General features: G+C 52.8%; 6 protein-coding genes across 6 annotated transcripts; 4 read left to right on the top strand and 2 right to left on the bottom strand.

The window, feature by feature from the left end:
• Positions 1-1,496: 1,496 nt before the first annotated feature.
• GT037_001449 (uncharacterized protein) lies at positions 1,497-1,781 on the bottom strand (the record flags this gene model as incomplete). The annotated part of the gene is made up of 1 exon (XM_038926496.1): positions 1,497-1,781. A coding segment is annotated over one exon (285 nt), but the record flags the coding sequence as incomplete, so codon positions are not given.
• A 922-nt stretch (positions 1,782-2,703) lies between these two features.
• Positions 2,704-7,539, top strand: GT037_001448 (uncharacterized protein; the record flags this gene model as incomplete). Its single annotated transcript, XM_038926495.1, has 8 exons — positions 2,704-2,865; positions 2,917-2,953; positions 3,010-3,077; positions 3,129-3,499; positions 3,951-4,197; positions 5,065-5,207; positions 5,256-6,425; positions 6,516-7,539. Coding segments are annotated over 8 exons (3,222 nt in total), but the record flags the coding sequence as incomplete, so codon positions are not given.
• Positions 7,540-9,666: 2,127 nt separating this feature from the next.
• On the top strand, positions 9,667-11,288 carry GT037_001447 (oxalate decarboxylase oxidase; the record flags this gene model as incomplete). The annotated part of the gene is made up of 3 exons (XM_038926494.1): positions 9,667-10,037; positions 10,086-10,337; positions 10,391-11,288. 3 exons carry the CDS (start codon positions 9,667-9,669, stop codon positions 11,286-11,288), a joined length of 1,521 nt encoding a protein of 506 aa, XP_038789786.1.
• A 322-nt stretch (positions 11,289-11,610) lies between these two features.
• GT037_001446 (plc-like) lies at positions 11,611-13,020 on the bottom strand (the record flags this gene model as incomplete). The annotated part of the gene is made up of 1 exon (XM_038926493.1): positions 11,611-13,020. The coding sequence occupies one exon, from the start codon at positions 13,018-13,020 to the stop codon at positions 11,611-11,613; it is 1,410 nt and encodes a 469-aa protein (XP_038789785.1).
• A 1,254-nt stretch (positions 13,021-14,274) lies between these two features.
• Positions 14,275-17,869, top strand: GT037_001445 (kinase-like protein; the record flags this gene model as incomplete). Its single annotated transcript, XM_038926492.1, has 4 exons — positions 14,275-15,219; positions 15,492-15,606; positions 15,663-15,786; positions 15,850-17,869. The coding sequence occupies 4 exons, from the start codon at positions 14,275-14,277 to the stop codon at positions 17,867-17,869; spliced, it is 3,204 nt and encodes a 1,067-aa protein (XP_038789784.1).
• A 664-nt stretch (positions 17,870-18,533) lies between these two features.
• On the top strand, positions 18,534-22,277 carry GT037_001444 (protein kinase; the record flags this gene model as incomplete). The annotated part of the gene is made up of 2 exons (XM_038926491.1): positions 18,534-19,764; positions 19,936-22,277. 2 exons carry the CDS (start codon positions 18,534-18,536, stop codon positions 22,275-22,277), a joined length of 3,573 nt encoding a protein of 1,190 aa, XP_038789783.1.
• Between the last annotated feature and the right edge of the window lie 136 nt (positions 22,278-22,413).

Here is a 22,413-nt window from a genome sequence, read left to right as displayed (position 1 = left end):
TGCTGGAATCGTTGTCGTCTAGGTAGTAGTGCTTATTCCAATAGCCGGTGGGAGTACTGATGAGCGGGCCGAACATAGTAAGCTTTTAGAGTAGTTACCAAGGGTACCGTAGAACACCAACGGTAAAGGTCAGGCACTTCGCCCGATCGACGACTGATCTACCGAACACTCTACCCCTGCGATCTTGAGTTGACTCCACGATTGTGTCCTGTTCGAACCGTCCCCAACTTCAGCCTTGGTTTTGAGTCCTGCGACGTCGGCCGAAATTGGACCCGGCGCATTGGGCGCAAACATTGGTAAGTAAAAGCGCCGACTCGCAATGCGTACGACAGTACGTGTACAGTGGCATCGGGTGCCTCTCGGGTCCTAGGATGCCGTTCGATTGTAGCCCAAAAGCATCGTCGAACAAACTTAGATTCAGCGTCATGCAGTAATGCGATCCAATTGAGGCTTCACGGGTGAGGCGCTGCATTGCTTTTCCTGCTCCTCGGCAGCGAAAAAGAATGAAAAGGTGGGTTGCCGCACGTGAAAAGAAAAGCTGCGTCGTAGGAGGCGCGCAGCAGAGCGCCAACCTGGAGTGCAGGGGATGAGCAGTCAAACGGCATTTTCCAGCTACCTTGATATCAACGCAATGGGCATATGTAACGGTTTTCACCGCGATCGATCATGTTTGGCCTGGAAAGGGGAGGGTTCGGTGGGCGAGAAGACAGCCTGGTGCTTTAAGCGCACACCCCTCTTTCCCTTACTCGGCATATGTGATGCGCAACCCATAGCTTCTCGCGCGTGCGCCTCACCCACTTTTGATAGGAGATCAGCATGATGTCGACTTAACGGCGTGTAGGGCTGTCTATGAGTCGAATCTGGTATGATTGACAATATGTCTGACAAGTTGAGGGTTGTCGAACATCTAGGCAGTACCGAAACGTACTAACCCCTTGGCGTCGCGTGGTGCCCAGCTCATGGGGTCGCCCACGAATCGTAAGATGTGGAGAAGAGATCCGCTATGTTTCCACAACACCATACCCTTTTGTAACACTACGCTGTCGACGATCCTTATGTCGCAGAGGCTAAGTCCCTCCTCATCGGTATCATCCTCAGGCTCAGATCCTTCAGTGCGGGAAAGGAGGACCGAATAAACCCTGCTCCGCGGGGTGGAAAAAAGCAAAGGAAAATTTTAGTAAAAACAACAGCATGTTAACGACACTGTTGTGCAGTCCATTCCGTGCTTCATCTATGTGAGGGAGCAAGCGACGAATATACAGCTCTTCCCGTGCGAACTCTCGGCTACAGGCCGTTGGTAATCTCCATAGCAAGTTTCAGCGAGAAAAGGCCGGCCTCGGGTCATCGCGGCTCACCCATACCTCAAGATCCGGTCTAAAGGCTACCCGCAGACGTCTTAGGGCCACAGTTATTCTGCTCACCAATTTCTAGCGAAGGTTGATCTTACCTATTTTCCAGCGTTCCCACCTCTCGACCTACCTCGGCGACTCGAAGTGTTATCGAGCAGCTGCGCGCGTGTTGTCGATGACCGATCTGCAGATTTTCAGGGAGTTTTGCTTCTCTGTATTTGTTTGCAATGAGGCTGCGAGCCTGTCAGCAGTCAGCAGATCAGGTTGCGACGTTGTGAGATCGGCTAGACGATTGCGACGGAGGAGGTAGCGTCCTGTCACCTTCAATGGGCCAGCACTAGGAAGCCGGCCCGGGCCTGAGCCAACCAAGTTCTGGTGCGGTTGGACACTTGGAGGCTCCTTTTTAGACGGTTCGTGACAATGTACCGCCAAAACCAAAGCTCCATACTACAGCGACGTAAGAGATGAGAGTGCGTAGTATATGCGTACAGACATGGGGCTCATCTCTACATTCGATCCGTGCATACTTAGCTGCATCTAGCAGGCACGAAGGATGATCGTGGTTTTGTGTGCACAGATTTTTACGCTTCGCTTACAAGTTTCCGCGAATGAGAGTTTCCCATCTCCTGTACGACATCGCCCCGTTCACGCCACGTTCCTGCATATGTGCATCCCTCCGGTATTCGACTGATCCCCCCGAATCCACAGCATCCTTCTCCGTTCGGTGGGAGTCCCGAGAAGGAATCACATCCACGATCCCTTGGCCCTCATGCAATTCTAAGATCTTTCCATCAGGGATGATGGCAGCCGAAGGAGCCACCTGCATCGAGATGAAACATTGCACCCGGCAAACATGGTTGGTGGCACCATATACGCCATTGCAAAACGTACGAACCACGAACGGTTCAAGGACATCCCGTACATAATTATCGCACGGAAATGACAGTTGAAGTTGAACAACTTCTCCAATATGCCTCACGGACGGACTGATTACTACACCTCATGGACTGGGTTCCTTGCAGATCCCGGAAAAACCGGAACATCGCAAGGAACGTGTTGAGACCGATCTCACACACTTCGTGGCTCTCGCGTTTTCGACTCAGGGCCATGCCGAAGGTTTTCTGACAGGGCTGCAGACCCTGGCACCCGCGGAGCTATTGGCGAATGTCACTTGTTCAGTGGGTGTACGGAAAGTGGGGACGTGCATAAGCGCGGTTAAAGGTGCAGCCACCATCGAGCGCATACCACCAATTTCGTTCGGAGACCCTGAGCAGATTGTGAAATACTCCATGTTTCCCGCAAAAGACGCCTGATTCACCTTATTTGGTCATCTCCAGGCCTACACTATCACATCATGGCTGGATCATTATCTGATAACCCGAGGGGCAGGCAAGCTGTTGAGATCTCTACGGTGTTCACTGGTTTAGCCTTCATAGTCGTCTGCCTTCGACTATACACACGATTCTTCCTAATTCGCTGCGTGGGGATCGAGGATGCCGGCATAGCACTTGCAATGGTAAGTAACTTCCACGTCACGTTGTATAGACTCTTGCTAATTTTCTGTTAGCTTTGCTCCATAGGCTTGACCATCTGCATCGGTGTCCGTCAGTATTCTCCTTACATCCAACCACAGCTCTTTATGGAGGCTAACATTCTGCAGAGGCCAAAAATGGTATGGGTAGGCACACCGACACTATCAATAATGGTGACATGACCACGTTCCTAAGAGTACGCAACACTCATCACTCATCCTAAGTCTCCACTAACACCAAGCAATAGGCTTTCTGGGCCAGTCTTATCGTCTATTATCTGTCACTCGGCTTGACCAAGGGATCGATGCTTCTCCAGTACCGACGCATCTTCCCGACCAAGTCTTTCCAGGTTGCAAACTGGATTACAATGGCCGTTGTCATCAGCTACACTATCTGGACGGTCTTCTCCAGTATCTTCATGTGTGTACCCGTGCGAGCTTTCTGGACCCATGAGAAGGCTACCTGCCTCAACCAATTCGCCGTCTGGTTTACCAACGCCGCCATCAATATCATCACGGATTTCGCAATCATTCTCCTTCCTATACCAGTTATCCGGAAGCTCAACTTGGGCAAAAGGCAAAAGATTGGACTCATCTCGATCTTTGCGATCGGTGGATTGTAAGTACCCCTCATTCGTATCATCTTGTTTCCATCGGGCCTTTGTGTGCAAGTAGTTGCACATGTGTTTCATCGTGTAACCACAAATGGCTTGATTATCGCATCGTACCTTGTTGTATTCCCGGCTCTTCTCGCGGTTGGTTGGGCAGCAGATCTACCCCTGCTTTCAGCTGTTACAAAGAAGTCACACTAACGCGCAACCTTGCAGTGTTTGTCTGGTATCCATTCTGCGTCTACAGTCCCTTGTAGCGATCTCAAACTCTGCCGATCCAAGCTACGACAATCCCCCCGCAGCGACATGGAGTTCAGTGGAATCCAATGTTGGTATCATTTGCGCCTGCTTGCCGTTGCTTAGGCCATTAATCACTAAATGGCTTCCAAGGGCCTTTCCGTCAAGACACCGCAGCATGTATTCGCACTCTCGACCTCAGAATCGAACATACGGCAGCAGAGGTGGCAGCAAAGCGCTACGCACTAAGGACGACTACGTTCTAGACGTGACAAAGCGCTCAAACGGCTCGAGCGAGGATGCGCGAGATATTCAGGTCGTTACCGACATCCACGTCGAAGTCGACGGTGCCGATGGAAGGAGAATAAGTGGCTGGAGAACGCCTGCATCGCAGAACAACTGGGCGGACAATATTTCCAGCAAGGAAACCCAACGGGAGAACAGCACTGAGTCGCTGGTCAATCAGCACGTGCGGGTGTCCTCGCGGTAGATTTCAGATCTTTCTTATGTTCACTCCACACCCTTTGATCATAGTTCGTAACGATACCCCATGACCTACATCTTATTAATAGAGAGTGCTCCGACTTTTGTCAGCACCCACAATCATTTCAAATAGCCTTTCATTGCGTAATTGCTCATTGTTTATTTGCCTTTAATAACGTGATGGTGCATCACGCTTCCAAGCTATATCAAACGCTGCACGCTATCTGTAGCAGCATCGTCCAAAGCTTTTTTCCTGCATCCCAGTCAAACGACGCGTATATGATTACTAGAACCTCAGACATGCAGGTTTAACTCTTTCAAAAGAGATGGCTCAAATGTCCCCATGGTGCCTTGTCAAGGAGAATCCCCGTCGGGGATTCTGTAGCATAGGTTGCGGTCCTCGAGGGCTACCTGACCGCCGCTCAAGACACCTTTAGCGAACCCAATACTTCGTCAACCACACTGCTGCGAGTTCATATATACATCGATCATCAACAAGTAGCTCATCGCCACGCTCGAGCACGACCTCACTATGGCTGAGCTAACGAGCAACACTGAATTCACCGTGGTGAAGAATGCTCAGCAAGCTACGGGAAGTACAGTGCATTTTTAAATCCACCTGATAAGTCAGGTGATCTGAACATCTGTGAATTGGAGCACACTTCTGTTGCGAAGATTCATGTGTATTCACTTGCGCGACTAGTTCGACGCAACACTGCTAGCGCAAATGATTGCCTCCTGTCATTGTATAGAGGCTCGTTCAAGCTCTGTATCTGCTGATCCAACACCACACACTCAACTTGGCCTCAACTTCCGCTAGCTGTGAACTGGCAGACCCAATAGTTGAATCCAGCCACGACCGCTCTCGAACGTCAGCACATCCACTACCTGTATAGTAGCTCCGGCTTCTACTAGAACGAATACAGCCGCAGCAATCATCATGGCACCGATCGCTGCGGTCACATGCAACGAGCATTCATCAACTGCTCCACCAAGGTCAGTGACTTCCCTTCTTACCTAGACAAATCTCCTAACACCTCCCAGTCCACGCCTGCAGGACGCGGTCAACTCCATCTCTTCCGGCATGTCTGCATGGGGCGAAACCACCTATCCGTCCGCAACGCCAAGCACGACGTCTGTAACCCTGCGCCGCTCGTCTTCAGCCTGCGACTTGTCGGAGATGCCAGCGTTCGATAACGCAAAGACTTACACTGTAAGCCCAGCACTTTTCGGATTCCAGCTCACCATCTCCTGCGGCATTACCAAGGTTCCGCGGTGGCTTCATGACTCTACCAGCGATACTATCCAGCCGATACCTGTCTCATCGTCTTCCGGAATCAACACGGCTGTTGAGCTCTCGCCTGTCAAGGTGAGCGTCGTCATGCTCATCGTTACTTTTGTAACTCTGTGGGTCGCGCAGTCTATCTCTGATGACCTCCCAAGCTATGCTACAGCAAGCCTATTGCTTTGGCTAGTTTTTGGCGGTCATGAGCAGCTAAGGCCCGACGAGATGCTGGTTGTAAAACCGCTTGACTCGCCATATGCCACCATACCTGAACAATTTCAAGAAATTGGTTCTCCAGCCATTGTCGTCACTCCTCCAGAAGACACTCGATCCGTTGTTGATCATGACACCAAGCTTATCACAGTGGTCGAGACCATCGACTTTCCGGAAGTGACTTCGGATATGGTCGAGCTATATACCCCTCGGATGCAAGCTTGGCTGGAGGAGTCGACCCTCGACTTCGTTCCTGAGCGAGACGTCACTTCTGTGGATGATATTGCAGATTCACCGAGTCCAATCACACCCTTCGAAGGCGTCGTCCAAGCGTCGCAATTGGTCGTCCATAACAGTGACACCAATGATCTTCTCGCCTCACCGACGATTTGGGATGAACAAGAAGCATTTCTCAGATCTTTGAATGAGCTTCCTGACCTCGCCAGTGATACTCCCGGCCTTCAGCTAGCAGCCGTCCTCCTCGAGCATGACTTCCCCACTTTCAGGATCGGTGAGGGTTTCTGCGCATCGAACGACGCTTGTCAAGTCGGCCCTGTTTATTTGCCTGGTTCTGAGCAAGGTACTGAATTGATGTCTTGGCCGGATCGTCCTGTGGCGGCAGATAGGTCTGATATCGACTACATGCGCGATCGGCTCCAGAAGTATCTTTCGAGACGGACAATCGACAAGATCGCTTCCATGCAGCCCGAATACTGGTACAGGACCCGAGATCAAAGCGGCTTCAACGTACTCGCTCGCGATCTGGAAATAGAATGACTTAGGCTAGCTAACAACGGACCCTCCAGTTACAACCTTGAACATATCAAGCTCATCACTGGACAGTCCCAGAAGCGATACACGCCTGAGTGTCCGCCCCATTGGCGTTTCCAGTACTCACCTAACGAGTCGGCTAGGCCATATCTCGATGTCGAAGAGGAATTTGCCATCAATGAAGGCATTGCTGATTACAACTTCGATTGTAGGACAGAAGAGGTGGTTGGCAGAGTACAGAATACCCTGCGAACAAAAGAACAATTCCAAAAGGTAGACTGTGGCAGCGAGCCCATCCTGCGATGGATCAGCAACGTTGAAGAGAATTTGTTGGTTGATCCACAAGTCTACGGACGGTGCAAGTGTGGCGAGGCCGCCATGGAAGCTGTACGATGGTATCGTCGACAAGATGAAAGCCACTACACTTCGAAGAAGCAGCGGTCTTTGAAGAAGTTTCCCCTTCGCCAAATGTCTAAACACGAGTCCGACGATCGCTACGTTTGCGATCTTGAGCAGCGATCGGCATATCCCCGGAGCCAGCAGATCACGCAAATCTGCAAGCAGCACAAAACCATTACGGATAGCATCTTCGTTCTCGTTGACACTTCTGTCGAAGACATCAACGATCGGCTCAGCAACCCAGGTGGCATGCTTCCCGCCCCTGGCAGGAGGCATTCGTCAATCTACCCCGACGGCTGGCATGTCAAGAAACATGCCGTACAGCTTCCATTCGAGCAGCGCCCTCCCCGTTGTCGGCACGGGTTCCTTCATGTTATTTTCTGTTTCGAGTGCTTTCCACGACATCATTTCGCTCATAAGTGCCAGGAGTGCATCGAGTACCGCCTTGCTATGAACGCAAAACACCCCAACATGATGGTGCTTGACGCGGCGCGCAGTGCAGCTATGGAGGCTACACAAGGCCACCAGAACTTCGACCTAGCACGGGATGCCCAGACTAGGCATCGGAAAAACCTGATCGATATCTTCATGGGGGCCAAAATTCCTCAACTCTCGTTGACATCTCCTTCTCCTGCTGTTACACCATCGGCTGGACGGAGGCGTGAGTAATGAACTCACTCCGGACTTGATTCCAGCAATCTACTCGCCACCAGCCAAGCTCTCTCACTTTTAGGCGTATAAATCTTGTAGTACTCTTTGATAGCCACTTGGCATTGTTGTTTAGATCTTTGAATAGTTCGGCATGGTGACCAATTCCCGCGAGGATTTACCTTGGCATTTCGATAAAACTAAGGTAGCAAAAGGAACTTAACATGCCGTTGAGATATCGTTGCTAAGTCAACCGAGGATAAGGACGTGGACTTAGGTGATGGTTGCGAGCTACTAGCTACCATAGTTGGATGTTGGCGCTAATAAGCGGTAGAAGAATTTGTTGTACTCTTTCATGTCATATCTGGCGCCTGATGCTCTCTGTAGTCTTCAGATTCGCTGACCTTACAATTTTGTACCTGTTAGCAGTGCAAGGACGCTTTACCCAACTCATCGCCCCTTCGAGCTTCAATAAAATCATGTTCAAAACCCTTCCGCAACTACGTGCAGGTGGTTCATCTAGAATGCAATCGAGCTTCGATGAGCGACCCTTTGAGAGGCCTGTTTGCCGGAGCGCCATACGGAAAGAGCAAGCCGTTCAAGACTTTGTGACTTTGGTTCGGCCAAAAAGACATGCCGAGTACCGATTGATGGAATCACCGCATCCACCCGTCGGCGGGGCTGACTCTATGCGCCGTCCTCGAAATGGAGATAAACATCGCCTGCTAGCCGACCAGGTGTGATCCAACCATGGCCCACAGTCGGTGAGGCTCCACGGTTACATTGCCCAAAGTCAGCATGCAGTTGTTCCAACCTGAGATAGATAGTAACGGCAAGAACTTCCAGTATCGTAGATGCGCATTGATATAGAGCTGTGCTGAAGAGAACTGTCGCTACGATCATACGGTGCTCGGGTTGCCGTTCGGCGCGAACGAAACGTGTTGGTCGAATGCCGTGGATCATCAGGCTTGCCAGGCAATATGACGCAAGTACCCGAATTGCTGAGTGATATACGACCCTGTTCGTTACATTTCCTGCCGTGTCAGTTCAATCACATAGGCGCCGGCGTGGAGATGGGAGGGTTGGTGTCGGTGTTTATCAGGCAGGTTGACCGTGTCACTAGCCACAATGAGCCACACGATGACGTGTCTGAACCGCGCTAAATGCCGCCTTAGCCACAGGTTAAGCATTCTCCGCAAAGCTTGACACACCAATGCTTCTCCACTCTCAACATGGGCGAAAGCTTTGATGTTTACTGACATACTCTCAGGCCTGCTTTTTTCAACAGATGCTTTGACAATACATGCGCGACGCCATTGCTACACCAGTAGGAAAAGAGCAGCGTATTGCAATTGCACCTACATTCGCGAGCATCTGGACAGTCCGCTGGTCTTGAGGCTTCAATGCTATACTCTGATGCCGCCCATGGTGTACTGCATGCCTGGATCGGTCCGGCACCATATCCACATCGCGCGGGCGGCATGGCCGGCCCTCGGGAATAGCGGATCAGACTACCAAGTATGAGCAAGCTGACGCGTTCACACCGGGAGCTCAAAGACGGATGCACACTGTCACTGTTCTCATCTCTTCCAAATCACGAACAACATCTATGCCTCGAGGTTCAGAGTCACAATGCAGTGCTACTGGACGCGTTTTCGAGTTACCAATGATGCAAGACTGAGAGCATCGTTCTGTCACCATCGTCACGATCAACAAGATGAACTCCCTCCAACACCCGAACAAATCAAACCCTAGTTTACACAATCGTGGCCAGCCTCATGCTCCGCAGCCAATCCTCGATCAACTTCCAGCCACTAGCCCCAACGGCAGTTGGTGAACATACCCGGGAGCGCCACACCCCTGACTAAAGGATAAATTGATATAGCCGAATCTGGCAAGTTTGATCGGATATCCCATGCATGTTAGCGTTCAACGCCGCAGGCATGCCAGGATTGTGTACCTCTCACTTTACTGTTCTCGATAGTCATGATGTCGCTTCAAATTACGTATGCTCGGTGGAGTAGGTCGGGAAAACCATGGAGTAGTGTCGCTGTTGTTTTGTCCGGCTGTGTATAAAGACGATGGTGTGCTCTCCAATTACCCTGCAGTCGCACAGTGAGTTGACCACTGTTAACCAACATGCGATACTCTTCAGCCGCCGCATTCCTCTGTTCTTTGGCAGGCTCCGCCAATGGCCTGCCTGCACCTGCACCCCAGGCGTCAGGAGCCTCTGGCCCTACGGTACCAGGTCCTGTTGATCCTTCGCAAGTCCTCAATATGCCACTACCTTCTGGAGCTTCAGGTTCTCTGCGTGGTTCAGAAGACTATCTAGGGTACAATCCTTCGAATCCAGTCGACATGAAGTCCACCGTCATTCCACCCGAAGACTTCGAACTCGCACCTGGACAATCAGAGGACGCAAAATTGGGATTGTATATTGATCTTTCCAATGTGAAGAACCCGCAGCCGATCCGCGGAGGTACTACAGGACCTACGGAGCCTGGTCCTCGGTAAGTTCGCTGCATCGTCATGAATAGAGTCATCTGATTCCATTGCAGTACGCCGGCCTATGATCGCTTGAACAGCGACGTATACGCTCCGCCATCTTCCGACATGGGCGAGGTAAGCAACGCCAAATGGCCATTCGGTCTCAGCCACAACCGCCATGGCCTTGCCGGAGCAGGATGGGCACGATCGCAGAACACCGACCAACTACCGTCCTCGGTCGCAATGGCCGGAACAAACATGCGACTGAGTCCGCACGCGTACCGTGAGCTGCACTGGCACAAGCAAGGCGAATGGGCGTTGATGTACATACCACCCCTTTACTTTGTACGACTACGCAAGCTAACAACATGCACAGGCTCAACGGCAGCGTACGCATAGCCTCCATGAACGAAGCCGGCCAAACCTTTGTCGACGACGTCCAAGAAGGCGACGTCTGGTTCTTCCCTCCTGGTATCCCGCACTCGATCCAAGCCTTTGAGAATGGCTGTGAATTCCTGCTCATCTTCAACGACGGCTCCTTTAGCGAGGAAAACACGTTCCTCCTCTCTGAACTCATGCTGCGCAACCCAGAAAGCGTGATAGCAAAGAACTTCCGCACATCAGTCAAGACATTTGAGAATATTCCTCAAGAGCAGCTCTGGATCTTCCCTGGTACCCCTGCGCCAAAGAACATTTCAGAGCAGAATGTCACGGGGCCCGCTGGCGTGATTCCAAAGGAAGGCGCGTATACTTACCATTGGAGCCAGCAGGAACCCGTAAAGGTACCCGGTGGTAGTATCAAGATCCTCGACCCGGCCACCTTCCCCATCGCGAGCACTTTTTCCGCTGCGCTCATCACCGTCGAACCTGGCGCGATGCGCGAACTGCACTGGCACACCACGTCGGACGAGTGGTCGTACTTTTTGTCCGGAACCGCACGCCTGACCGTGTACGAAGCGCCTGCTGCGTCGCGCACATTTGATTTCTCGGCCGGCGATGTCGGATACGTGCCTGTGCCTAATGCACATTATCTCGAGAATACGGGCAACGAGACGTTGGTGTACCTCGAGGTGCTGCAATCGACGCAATACAGTGATATCAGCGTGAACCAGTGGCTGGGTATCACGCCGAGGCAGATTGTCAAGGATCATTTGAACGTCGACGATGCCTTTTTGGACACGCTGGGCGAGAGGAGGAGCAAGGATTTTGTGGTTCAGGGAAATCCGGATTTGACTACGACTGATTTCACGCCTGGCCTGCATGGTGGTGCTTAAGATGGTACCACGTCTAGTCACATCATCCCCGCGCTGTACTATCTTCATGTCGCACCGCCACAGCATCCTCCGAAAAAATCTCTCTTCGCAAGGCGCCGTGGGGATGATCCTTGATGCGACAATATGGCGTCATCTTCATCTGTCCGCTGCGCTATTGCCGTTGATCTCGCGATGGTGTGGAAGGAGTGGGAGAGGAGACCATCAGGGCATGTCTAGATCTGCGCATAGTCATATAGCGATTCTACCTCCACATCTAATCTGTTGCCACAAACATACCAAGCCTGCCTTTCTTATTCGCCCCGAAAAAAAAAAGATTCTCACCTCACCCCAACCTCTCCTCGCACAACTCTATTGCCACATCTGCCGTCGCGCCATCAAAAAAGTCATTAAGTATAACCACGACACTCTCCTCCCTCGTCAACTTCTTCCCCATATCGCCCCTCAGCAGCGGCAGTATCTTGCCATCACATACCGGCTTCGTCGCGAGGATCGGACTCGTACTCACATCGCTATCCAGCACGCTAGCAACGATGACATCTCTAATATTCGTCGCTGTAGCCTGGCATTGCAGCAGCGTGATGGGGTGACCCTTTGGCGGGTCCTCGGACATGTCCGATAGTTTAGCGACCATGGAGTCGCCAGTCAACGTCGCATTGGCAGCGTCGTCGTAATTCGAGACTTGCGCGCAGTCCTTTAGGAGAATGAGGCGGGTGTGGCTCGCGCGCAGGTCGTGGATAGATTGCCGCATCATGGCATCCTGGTTGCCTATTTTGAGCTCTTTGCCCGCGGGGAGCGGCGTGAGTACGCTGAGTAGTTCGTCGTCGGTGGGGCGCGGACAGTCTGCTGGCACGCCGTCCCATCTGTTGTGCACGACGATGATCTCGTCCTTGTGCTCGTCCAGGAAACGGATGATGTGGTCGAGTAATACGCGATATGGCATACCGGGTATGGCGCCGTGCTGGAAATACCACGTATCCTCGAGGGAACTCACTTTTTGCATCTGGCGATGGCACTTTGCGGGGCGGAATTCAAAGTATCGTGCGCCGATCTTGAGAATGGTGTCGAGCGTGTCCTTTTGCGTTATGGCTAGTGCGCGGATAATGTCTGGTGCGATGCGGTTTATGGCGCCGTCGCCGACTTTGTTGATGATAGATAGGGCGTGGGGAAGGCTGCGGCCGAGGACTTCTTTGATGACGCCTGTACCTGCGTTCTTGAGGAGGGAGAGGCTGCTGGACATGTTGTTCATTCCAATGTCGTGAGAGGACGGTAGAACCATTTTATGGAAAGGACGGTGCGATTTTTCTGAGCTTTGTGAGATGACATCGCGCATCCAGTTCTCGTAGTTTTTGCTAACAGTGACATAACACTGATGTTGTTTTGGTAACTCCGCCAGCCCTGGTCCAGCGTCGTAGAATCCATAGGTGATGATGAGATCGTTGGCGAAGATGCTAGGTGTTTGATCCATGTTTACCATTGTGCCATCTTCTAGCTTGCCTGTCATGCTGTTGATTGCAACCCATTGTTTTGTGAGTTCTTGACCGTGCTGACGAACGATGAATTCGAAGTTTCCCGTGAACTTGAAATGGGGCAGGTTGGATGACTCTACTTCAAGGTGGTCGTGGAGGAATTGACGCTGAGAGCTGAGCTTGACGCTTTGTTTTGGTACCGTGTATTCAATCTCCACCCCATCAACAGCGATGTAGGTGAAGCACCTTACGCCCTTGGAAGGCATGTTGAATTATGTGTTCTCCTCGTTCCAGCCGTGTAGTGGGTGCACTAGTAGCACTAGTGCATGGAGAATCAAGACCCTGGCGACTCTATTATGGTCAGTGAGATGTGTATAGCATCTTTAGTGAGCGCAGTGATGCGGGGCAGCATCCCATATAATATGCAGCCGGCGATCTGCCAGCCATGCGTTTTCAGCTCTGTCTAGACTCTGCGGGTCGTTAGCGGTGGCTTAGCTGTGGTGTTGAAGTGGGGATTCTACTGCATGAACCAATGAGGCGCGCCAGCCGGGCCGATGCCAATGTGGTAAAGCTCGTTGATCGCTAGCAACAGTTTCTGTCCATGACAAGGGCGCTAGCAACAAGCAAGTTGGGAGTTGTAGCAGTCTTGGTTCTTTGACCGTGTTTCCATCCTTGAAGTCTTAAACAAAATCGATGATTGCCGAGTTACTTATGGACCACAATACTCAGGCCTGTAATGTACCATCGCCAATCTAATCATATTGACCCGATAGACATCAGGTTGAGATATGTATGGATCAGACTGGAACAATCAGACAAGAAAATTCCATGCGACTGTTCCTGCGTCGCTACAGTTTGATACCCTGCGGATCAGGCCGGTAGCCAAGGCGACCACCTTGTACACATCTCATGATCGACCGGGATGAACCGTAGTGCAAGGTGTCGTAAGGTTTGTATCTTCCGAATTCACCTTTGGAGACTAGACACCGTCATCTTGTACGACTAAGCCGACTTCAGGCTGTATTGGATAGACAGGTGAAAAGGAAAGACAATCATTGACCGGTGACCGGGAGCTTCGGGCCCGTTGTTCACCAGAGATGCAGGCGAAGATGCATCTTTGTGTTGGATCTACAGCCTCAACATGGTCATATGTGCACCGCAAGTCTGGAAGACCCAATTATCTTGCAGGAGAATAGCCAAGTGGGGTGTGAGAGAGTCGAGGTGAAACGTGCCATGCGTTTCAGTGATGCTTGGTTGCTGCTGGCAAGGTGTTGGTGGGGCAATGAGCTGTTGCCCCTCCTTGCCGCAAGCACCTCGCAGGTCCCTACTAGAACAAGTAGTTGGATACAATTAACGTACGTTGTCCCCGATTGATCGCCTGCCTCTTCCCATCTGACGTTAAGTTGCAATTGCAGACTCGAGCAATCAGTCAATCAATCAACGCCACAAACAATTCGTGTAAAGTCGATACGTACTGTACCCCTCCACACCCCGAGCTATCACAACACATCGTCGTCATCATGGTCGAGCGCACGAACAAGCCCTCAGCGTTGAACGCGCCCACGCCTTCAGCACCCGGCCCACAAGTCGACATTGTCGGAGAGGGTGGTAGCCAAAAGGTCGTGGCAAGGTTGCCGTCCGGCGAGAGCATCGAGGTGCTGCTCTTCGGAGCTACCGTTACTAGCTGGAAGAGCAACGGCGGACAGACTGAGAACCTCTGGCTGAGCGATGCGGCTGACGTGACCGGCAAGAAGCCTGTACGAGGTGGTATCCCCGTCGTATTCCCCGTCTTCGGTCCTCCGCCCAAGGACGGACACGCCACGTCGTCGCTGCCCCAACATGGCTTTGCTCGTGCATCGCGCTGGGAGTACATGGGCAAGTCGACTGCCGAAGACGCTCTCGACTCCAACTCGGTCAAGCTCGACTTTGGCCTCGACCGTAAATCGCTTAGCGACGAGTCGCGCAAGGCATGGCCGCTGGACTTTGGACTCGTATACAGCGTCACACTTAGCAAGGACAGTCTACAGGCCGTCCTCACAGTCCGCAACGAAGGCGAGGAGAGCTTCGAGTTCCAGTTCCTGCTCCACACGTACTTTCAAATTCAAGACGTGTCTAAGATTGCCATCACGGGCCTGTCTGGCACCGAGTACATTGACAAAGTGCTCAATGCTTCTACGCACACACAGAGCGACAACCAGCTCAAGATCACAGGCGAGACGGACCGCGTATACAAGGACATCAAGCAGGATACCACATCGATTACTGAAGATGGCAAGCCTCGCTTTGACGTGATCCGCGACAACGTCAAGGACACGGTCACGTGGAACCCGTGGATCGAGAAGGCCAAGGCCATGGGCGACTTCTCCCCAGACGACGGCTACAAGAACATGGTGTGCGTCGAGGTTGGTGCTGTCGATGGGTGGCAGAGGCTGGAGAAGGGCGAGGTGTGGGAGGGTGGCATGTTGGTCAAGAGCCACTTGTAGGGGGGAGAGACACTGAAGAGAGAGAGCGACTGATAGACTAGAGCAAATATTCGAAATTAATGCGTGAGTCTGGCCGCCTGATGTTGTGCACTTTGTTTGCGCTGAGACCCTTGCCAGCTGGGTCGCCCTTGCCGTCCCACAACTCCCCGCCAAAACTTGCGCGCGCCGCCCAAACAAGAGACGACTCCATGACAACAGTCAGCGCTACCTGAGGGACAGTGTCATGCTACTTGTACACGACAATCGCGACGCAGCTCGCAACGCCTTCAGTCACCGTTCGTGGGCCATTGACTGAGGTCCCTGCCGATATCTCTATACCTCTACAGCTTCCCCGCACCGCGCGAGGTGCTACGACTGCACGCATCACAGGTAACTAGGTGGAGACGGCTACGTCAGTCATTGTTTGCATAGGCGAAAAACTATAGCATATCGCCAGATAGTCAAAGACGTTGCGCCGTCCTCTGAAGCTGACGGCCAGGCCAACGTCGCAAGTCACACCAACATGTCACTGATTCCCTACGCCCCAGCCGAGTCGCGCGAGATTGTACTGTAGGTACCCATAACAGTCTGGTGAGTAGGAGGGCAGTGATGACCAGAGGCTAACGGTTACAGTCGCCATGGTTCCGCCGTCGTCGTCTACGACCAGCGCTCGAAACAACTCTCCCTCCGCGATGCCTCCCACGCAACCGACATTGGCTCCACCTCATGCCCTTACTGCCACCGACCCTACCGCGAACCGTCGCCGCATTCGGAACACGATAGCGACGAGCCAGAGCATGCCGTGCCAGGCATCCCCGCGGAAAATGGCTTCGTCAATCCCGCCTACTTCCAAATGCTGCGTCGGAGCCAGCCAGGCTCAACAGAGCCGTCGCGACCCTCGTCGCCACACAAACAATTGGCGCCTGCACCCATGCGCATGAGCAGCTTCCAAGCACCAGAAGGAACCGAGTTTGTGGGGAGCACACCGGTGCAGCCTGCTAGGAGCCAGGGCATTTCCGCTCGGGCCTTTAGTCCAAACTATTTCAAAGACTTCTTTGTAGAAGAGCGGGAGCTGGGCAGAGGCGGCAAGGGCGTGGTTCTGCTGGTGCAGCATGTTCTCGATGGCGTGCATCTGGGCAAGTTTGCATGCAAGCGCGTGCCGGTGGGCGACGACCATGAATGGCTAGAGAAGGTGTTGATAGAAGTCCAACTACTCCAGACCTTGTCCCACCAGAACCTAGTGTCCTACCGCCACGTGTGGTTAGAAGACTACCAGATATCCAACTTCGGACCGAGCGTGCCTTGCGCTTTCATACTGCAACAGTACTGCAACGGCGGCGATCTCCATAGCTATATCCTCGACTCGGCCAAAACTTCCATCACAAAGGAGCAGATGAAGGAGCGACTGCGGCGGAGGTCTAAGGGTCAGTTGGAGGATCCAGAGGATGTGCATGGTCCGCGTCGCATGCACTTTGAAGAGATTATTTCCTTTTTCAAAGACATTACGTCTGGGCTGAGCCACCTGCACGCCAACGGCTATATCCACCGGGATCTGAAACCCAGTAATTGTCTGCTCCATCGAACTGGCCGCAAAGTCAAAGTCCTAGTTAGTGACTTTGGAGAAGTACAGTCAGCATCCGGAACCAGGAATTCTACGGGCGCGACTGGAACGATTTCGTATTGCGCGCCGGAAGTGCTGAGGCAAGAGAGACCGGGTGGTGCGTTTGGCAACTTCACCACGAAGAGTGACATCTTTTCGCTTGGCATGATTGTCTACTTTATGTGTTTTGCGCGACTTCCATATCGGAATGCGGATGGTGTTGATGAGGATAACGAGGATCTAGACCAGTTGCGTGCTGAGATATCGACTTGGGCGGGCATCGACGACGAACAACGCGTTCGATCGGATTTGCCTGAGAAGCTGTACAGGAGTTTGAAGAGGCTTCTTGCTATCAACCCTGACGAACGGCCCGGCGCAGAAGAAATTCTACACGTACTAAAGTCGCCTCTAGTTTTCGACGAGTACAATGCATCTACATACCCCGCCCCATCTGGTCTGGACGAGTTCAGTCCGCGGATCTCGAGAGCTGACACACCCAGCCCGTCGCCAACCCAGGGTAACAAGAAGAGCAGGGGGGTAAACTACACACGGCCAGGACGATCCCATCTTAGTGCTACCGTCGTGGATCGGTCGCCTAGTCCGCCGCGTCCAGAATTCATGAGGAGACAGTCATCAGAAGATGGAGCCGTCATTTTGAGGAGAGGAAGCAAGTTGGAGTTTCCACCACCGCAGCCTTCTGGAGGGAGAACGCCGAGTCCGCAACGGTTGATGTTACCTCCACCACTACCACCCACGACATTAGCAAGGTTCTACAGACATATCAAGGATCCTGCGGCTGTCAATGCGGCAAAGATTGTGCTGTTTTGTGCAAAGGCTTACAGTCTGCTTTCTCCTTGTCAGCCTTTTGCAGCAGATGCGCGAGTACTGTACCCGTTACTTTGCATGGCGTCACTCGACTTCTTCCGTGTTGGCGGGTTGGGTGGGTTGGGACGCTCGGCCCTGCTTTTGTGCGCGCATTTGGTGGTGGTGGGTGTGACTTGGAGAGTGGATAGGCTGTGTGTTGGGAGGAGTGTAGCTTGGGATGGAATGTAGCGACGACTGGGCATGACTTTCTTCCTGCTGCTGTTGCTGTTGTGGGTATCAGGAAGACATGTTCTATGATCCGTGTCTGTGGTATGCAAAACGAACAAGGTGTTTGAAAAGGGCGCAAAGGACATGTGGTCGTTGGGCTTGGTGCATTTGAACTTGTGATACCTCTGTAGTACTGATACTGCGCATTAAAACAGTTGTAGATATGCTTATGGTATAGAGCACACGTCGGTGAATTTTAGAACTAATTGCTGAGAAACGCAAATCAAAGGGAGAAGACTATATCACGATGGTCTTGTACTGTAGTTCCAAACATCGCCGTGCTTGCATTTCGGCAGCATTACCATCGTAGCAGTATATTCATTTTGCTTGGTGCGAGAGCGCGTCGGTGGCTGGAGTGGGGCCAGGGTTCGTTAGCTTTGTTTTGGAGTAAACACGCCGACCCGCTTCTATCTTCGACACTGAATCATCGCACTTTCCCACACAACGCGCCCCATCATACTTGGGCTGGGAATCTTTTCTGTCTTTCTTGGAGGTAATGATACAGCTGAGATAGATCTTTACAAAGCATCCTTTCGAGATAGCCTATTTACGTACGTGTTTGACACGCGACGCGCATCCCACGATTTGAGATTGCCCGCGCGGCCTCAGGATTCCAACACGCAACATGCAGTCCTCTCCTCCCATGAGCGAAGGGAAAGCGCGCGCTATCAGAGAACTCTCACGCAGTCTCAGTCACAGCCCCAGAAATATCACATCGCCCTCACCACCACCCAGCGACTCGAATCCCACGCAGCGGTCGGGTTTTGGCACCAACACGTCTCAATTCTTTGACGACCCAGACATTCTCATGTCCACACAACACAACATCGCGGAAGACACCAACACACTACCGGGATACCCGCGGATTCGTTCAACCGCGAAGAAGATCAATACTTGGGCTCCGTTCCGTTCCGAGCAGGTCCAGCCCGACACGTCCATGGTCAACAAGGAGTTTGGCGACTTTGACCACAGCATCTCCGACGAGGAGAGCATGGCCATCGAGCAGGCGCGAGGTAACCGCAGCAACCGCGGTACCCCCAGCAAGATGAGCTCCCAGTTCAACAGCCTCTACGACATCACACCCCCCACCAACAGATCGCGTAAATCATATCAGGCAGACACTGGCAGCCTCCGACGCGACGCGGCGATCCGTCGCGCCTCGCGCAACGACCTGGACTACACTGCATCGCCGCGTCCTGCAAGCAAGCGCAATTCTCCCGCCCTCTCCACAAAGGAAAGCCGCAAGAGCACTTCACTTGCACAGCTGCACGCAAAGCTTTCCGAAGACGAGTCATCGTTCATGGAGCATCGACCACCAACACTGACCATGGAGTCCACCAAGAACACGCGCTGGGGCAACAGGAGCCGACAAACCTCTCTCCAAACCGACGGCAATGTCGATGCTCTTCCACAGCCAAAGGCTACACCTCGCTCAAGGCCTGCTACAGCACAGAACGCGACTGCGCAGTCCTTCATCTTGCCTGATCTTCCCAACCTCACCGAGCTCGTCTCTGGCGTGTTCGACGATGGCACACCCGTCTTTTCCAAGACTGCACCATCACGGTCACGTTTTGCGGCTCCACCGTACGGCGGTCGCCGACCATCGCATATTCCCATCGATGGGGCGCCTATACCTGATGAGGAAAAGGCCATCTTCGCTGCTCTCCAGCAGCTGCAGGAGAAGATTGCGGACATGGAGCGCGAGCGTGAAGACAAAGACAAGAAGATTGATGAGCAAGAGCTGGAATTGATCGAGCTGAGAGCGACTACGCAAGCTCAGGAGAAGCTCCGGCGAAGTGACAGCGCGCAAGACTCTGACGCTGGCGGGAAAAGCGGCTGGAAGGTCGAAAAGACACGTAAGTTGCCGTCCCTCATGTCTGTTGCTCCCTGCACAATATGATGTCGAATGTTATCATTCAGTTATCCCTGTCTGAAAACTATTGTTGAAAACTTACTATTCTGATTTGCGTCTATCATCACCCTCCTGCAAAACACGAAAGTTCCGGGACTTTACTGACAACGAGCAGGCCTTGACGCGACTGTACAGACCCTCCGAACGAAGCTCGACCGCGCCGACCGTAAATCCGCCGTCCTCGAAATCGAGAAGAAACGTCTGAGCACCGAACGGGATAACATGGCCAATCAGCTGGGTGTCGCGTTCCAGACTTGCGAGGAGCTCAAGATCGAGAAGAACGCCCTGACCAAGGAAAACGATCAACTCCGCCAGGAAATTGATACCCTTCGCGCCGAGAACGAATCGCTGCGCGATCAACTCGAACAAGACTTGTCTCACCACCGAGAAGAGACGATCCAGCTCCGCCAACAGTTTGACCAAGCCGCAAACGCAACTCAGAGGGAGAACGCGAACCTGCACGCAGAGCTGGCTCGTGTGCGCGCTCAGCAGGACGAAAACACACAGCAATTGACTCGCAGAGACATGGAGCTGCGCAAGGCACGTCAAGAGCACGCCGAATACGCGAGATTGAAATCCGACCATGAGTTACTCAAGGCCCAGGTTGAGGAACTGAAGAGGAAGCGCGAAGAGGATATCAAGCGTTGGGAGAGGCAAGAAGAGAGTTTGAGAGCAAAGGTTGGGAGGCGGGACGATACTATTCGGCTGTTTGAGGATACGACGACTCAAGAGCGTACAAACGAAGCTATGCGTCTAGACAACGAGAATCTCCGAAACGAACTCCGAGAACTCCAAGCTCAGCAAGACGAGGAGAATGAGGAGTGGGCGAGGAGAGAGGCGGAACTACAGCGCAAGATTCGACAGCGTGAGATTGCTGTAAGGAAAGCCAGGGTAGAGAACGATACCGAGCACATCTTCGAAGACAAGCCTAGCTATCGCCGCGAAGATACACGGACGCGTATCAGGAATCGTGTTCAGCAGGAGGTCCGTAACAGCAAGATCGCCAGCCAGGAAAGCCCACGGAAGTCGTTCACCGGACATTCGAGGTTCTCAACTCGCAGCTTTTCCGCACCTGTCCCAGCCGATAAGCATGCGCACGCAGAGAGCGATGTAGAATCGACCACCGATCTCTCTCTTGTGCCACGCTCCACTCTGCGTATCTCACGAAACCCTGCTTCTTCTGCTAGGCAGACGACAATGACGGTTCAACCCCCCACTGATCTGAGCCTCACGGAGTTGAGCTTCTTCCCCCAGGAGGAAATTGCGCGGTTGAGGCGCGAGCTGGAGGAACAGCGTGCGAATGAGCGGGCTGGTAAAACTCAAACTGGAGAGCAGACGAGGGAAGACACCGTGAGGAGTCAGCGACAGACTCGCGAGGATACAGGGCGGTCTGTGGCAAGTGCAAAGAGCACATCGCATTCGCGTCGACCCTCTCTCGTACGCAAGTCTAGCCTCAAAGACACCACACAGCGCACCGCCACCACGCACTTTGACGAAGACACAGGCAAGCTGTCCCATGCAGATACCGCCGCCGACGACGCCGATGCCGAAGCAACGCAAACTCGCCAGTCAGCCATGTCTGATGCGTCGATGCTCAGCAACACTGGAAGGCGAAGGCGGAGCGCGCCTGCCACGGAAATGACCAGTGCGTTTATCCTACCGGATATCAAACTTGCTTCTTCCACTACTACCGGAGTGAAAACACACACTACTGCTACTACCACCAAGCCCGTCATCAGCAAGGAACACGACAATGACAATTGCACCGTGTGCCGCCGCGAGGGTTACACGACGGCTACTGCTGCTCTTGTTGTACCCAAGTTGGTCAAAGTGTCGGAACGCTCAACCGCCGATGAAACAGATGCTACGATGCGGCCCGTGCAATCACCAAGGGAGGCTCTGGCAACGGTTGTCAAGGGACTCAATGATGAGCGCATACACTTGACTGCCGAACTAGCCGTTCAGCAAGCTATGCTGAGCGAGCATGACCCTAGTCTGGGTAAGAGACGCCGCGCGGCTATCGACGTCAGTATCCAAGATTTGTTGCGCAGGCTGTCTTGGTTGGACCAGCAGATTTACAGGCTGCATGATGTGCTCGAGGGACAGGAAGATGTTACTGAGGAGGAGGTTGAAGAGCTTACTACTCAAGCTGTTAATACGGCTGCTGCTGCTGCTGCTGCTGCTCCTGCTCAGAAGGAGAAGAAGAAGGTTACTATTCGTAGCTTTGTGTCTGAACATGAAGTCTCGGACTGCGATCATCACGGTGAGGATGGCGGTGATGAGAGTGTCGAGTTTAGAAGAGGTGGTCGAGGCAAGACAGATGAGGAGAGTGGGGATGAGGAGGAGGAGCGTTCGCTGGAGTTGCCGTGGGAGGGGTTTGGGGATGATGGCGAGAGTTTGGGCATGGAGGGGGATGTTAGTTTTAATGCGCTCGCGGGGTGGAGGGGTGTACATTAGATAAGGAAGGCTTTGGAAGGACGGGTTGTTGTTTGGATGAAAGGGTTTGTTGCTTTTCAAAAGATGGATATGATGGGGCTTTTTTGCATTGTTATGGGTGTTTGGGTTATTGGGTTTCGGGATATTGGGTATAGGG

The sequence above is a fragment of the Alternaria burnsii genome (genome assembly GCF_013036055.1).
Source record: "Alternaria burnsii strain CBS107.38 chromosome Unknown 750, whole genome shotgun sequence".
Lineage (NCBI taxonomy): Eukaryota > Fungi > Ascomycota > Dothideomycetes > Pleosporales > Pleosporaceae > Alternaria > Alternaria burnsii.
The sequence above is the reverse complement of the archived record's forward strand: the minus strand, read 5'-3'. Positions and strand labels throughout refer to the sequence as shown.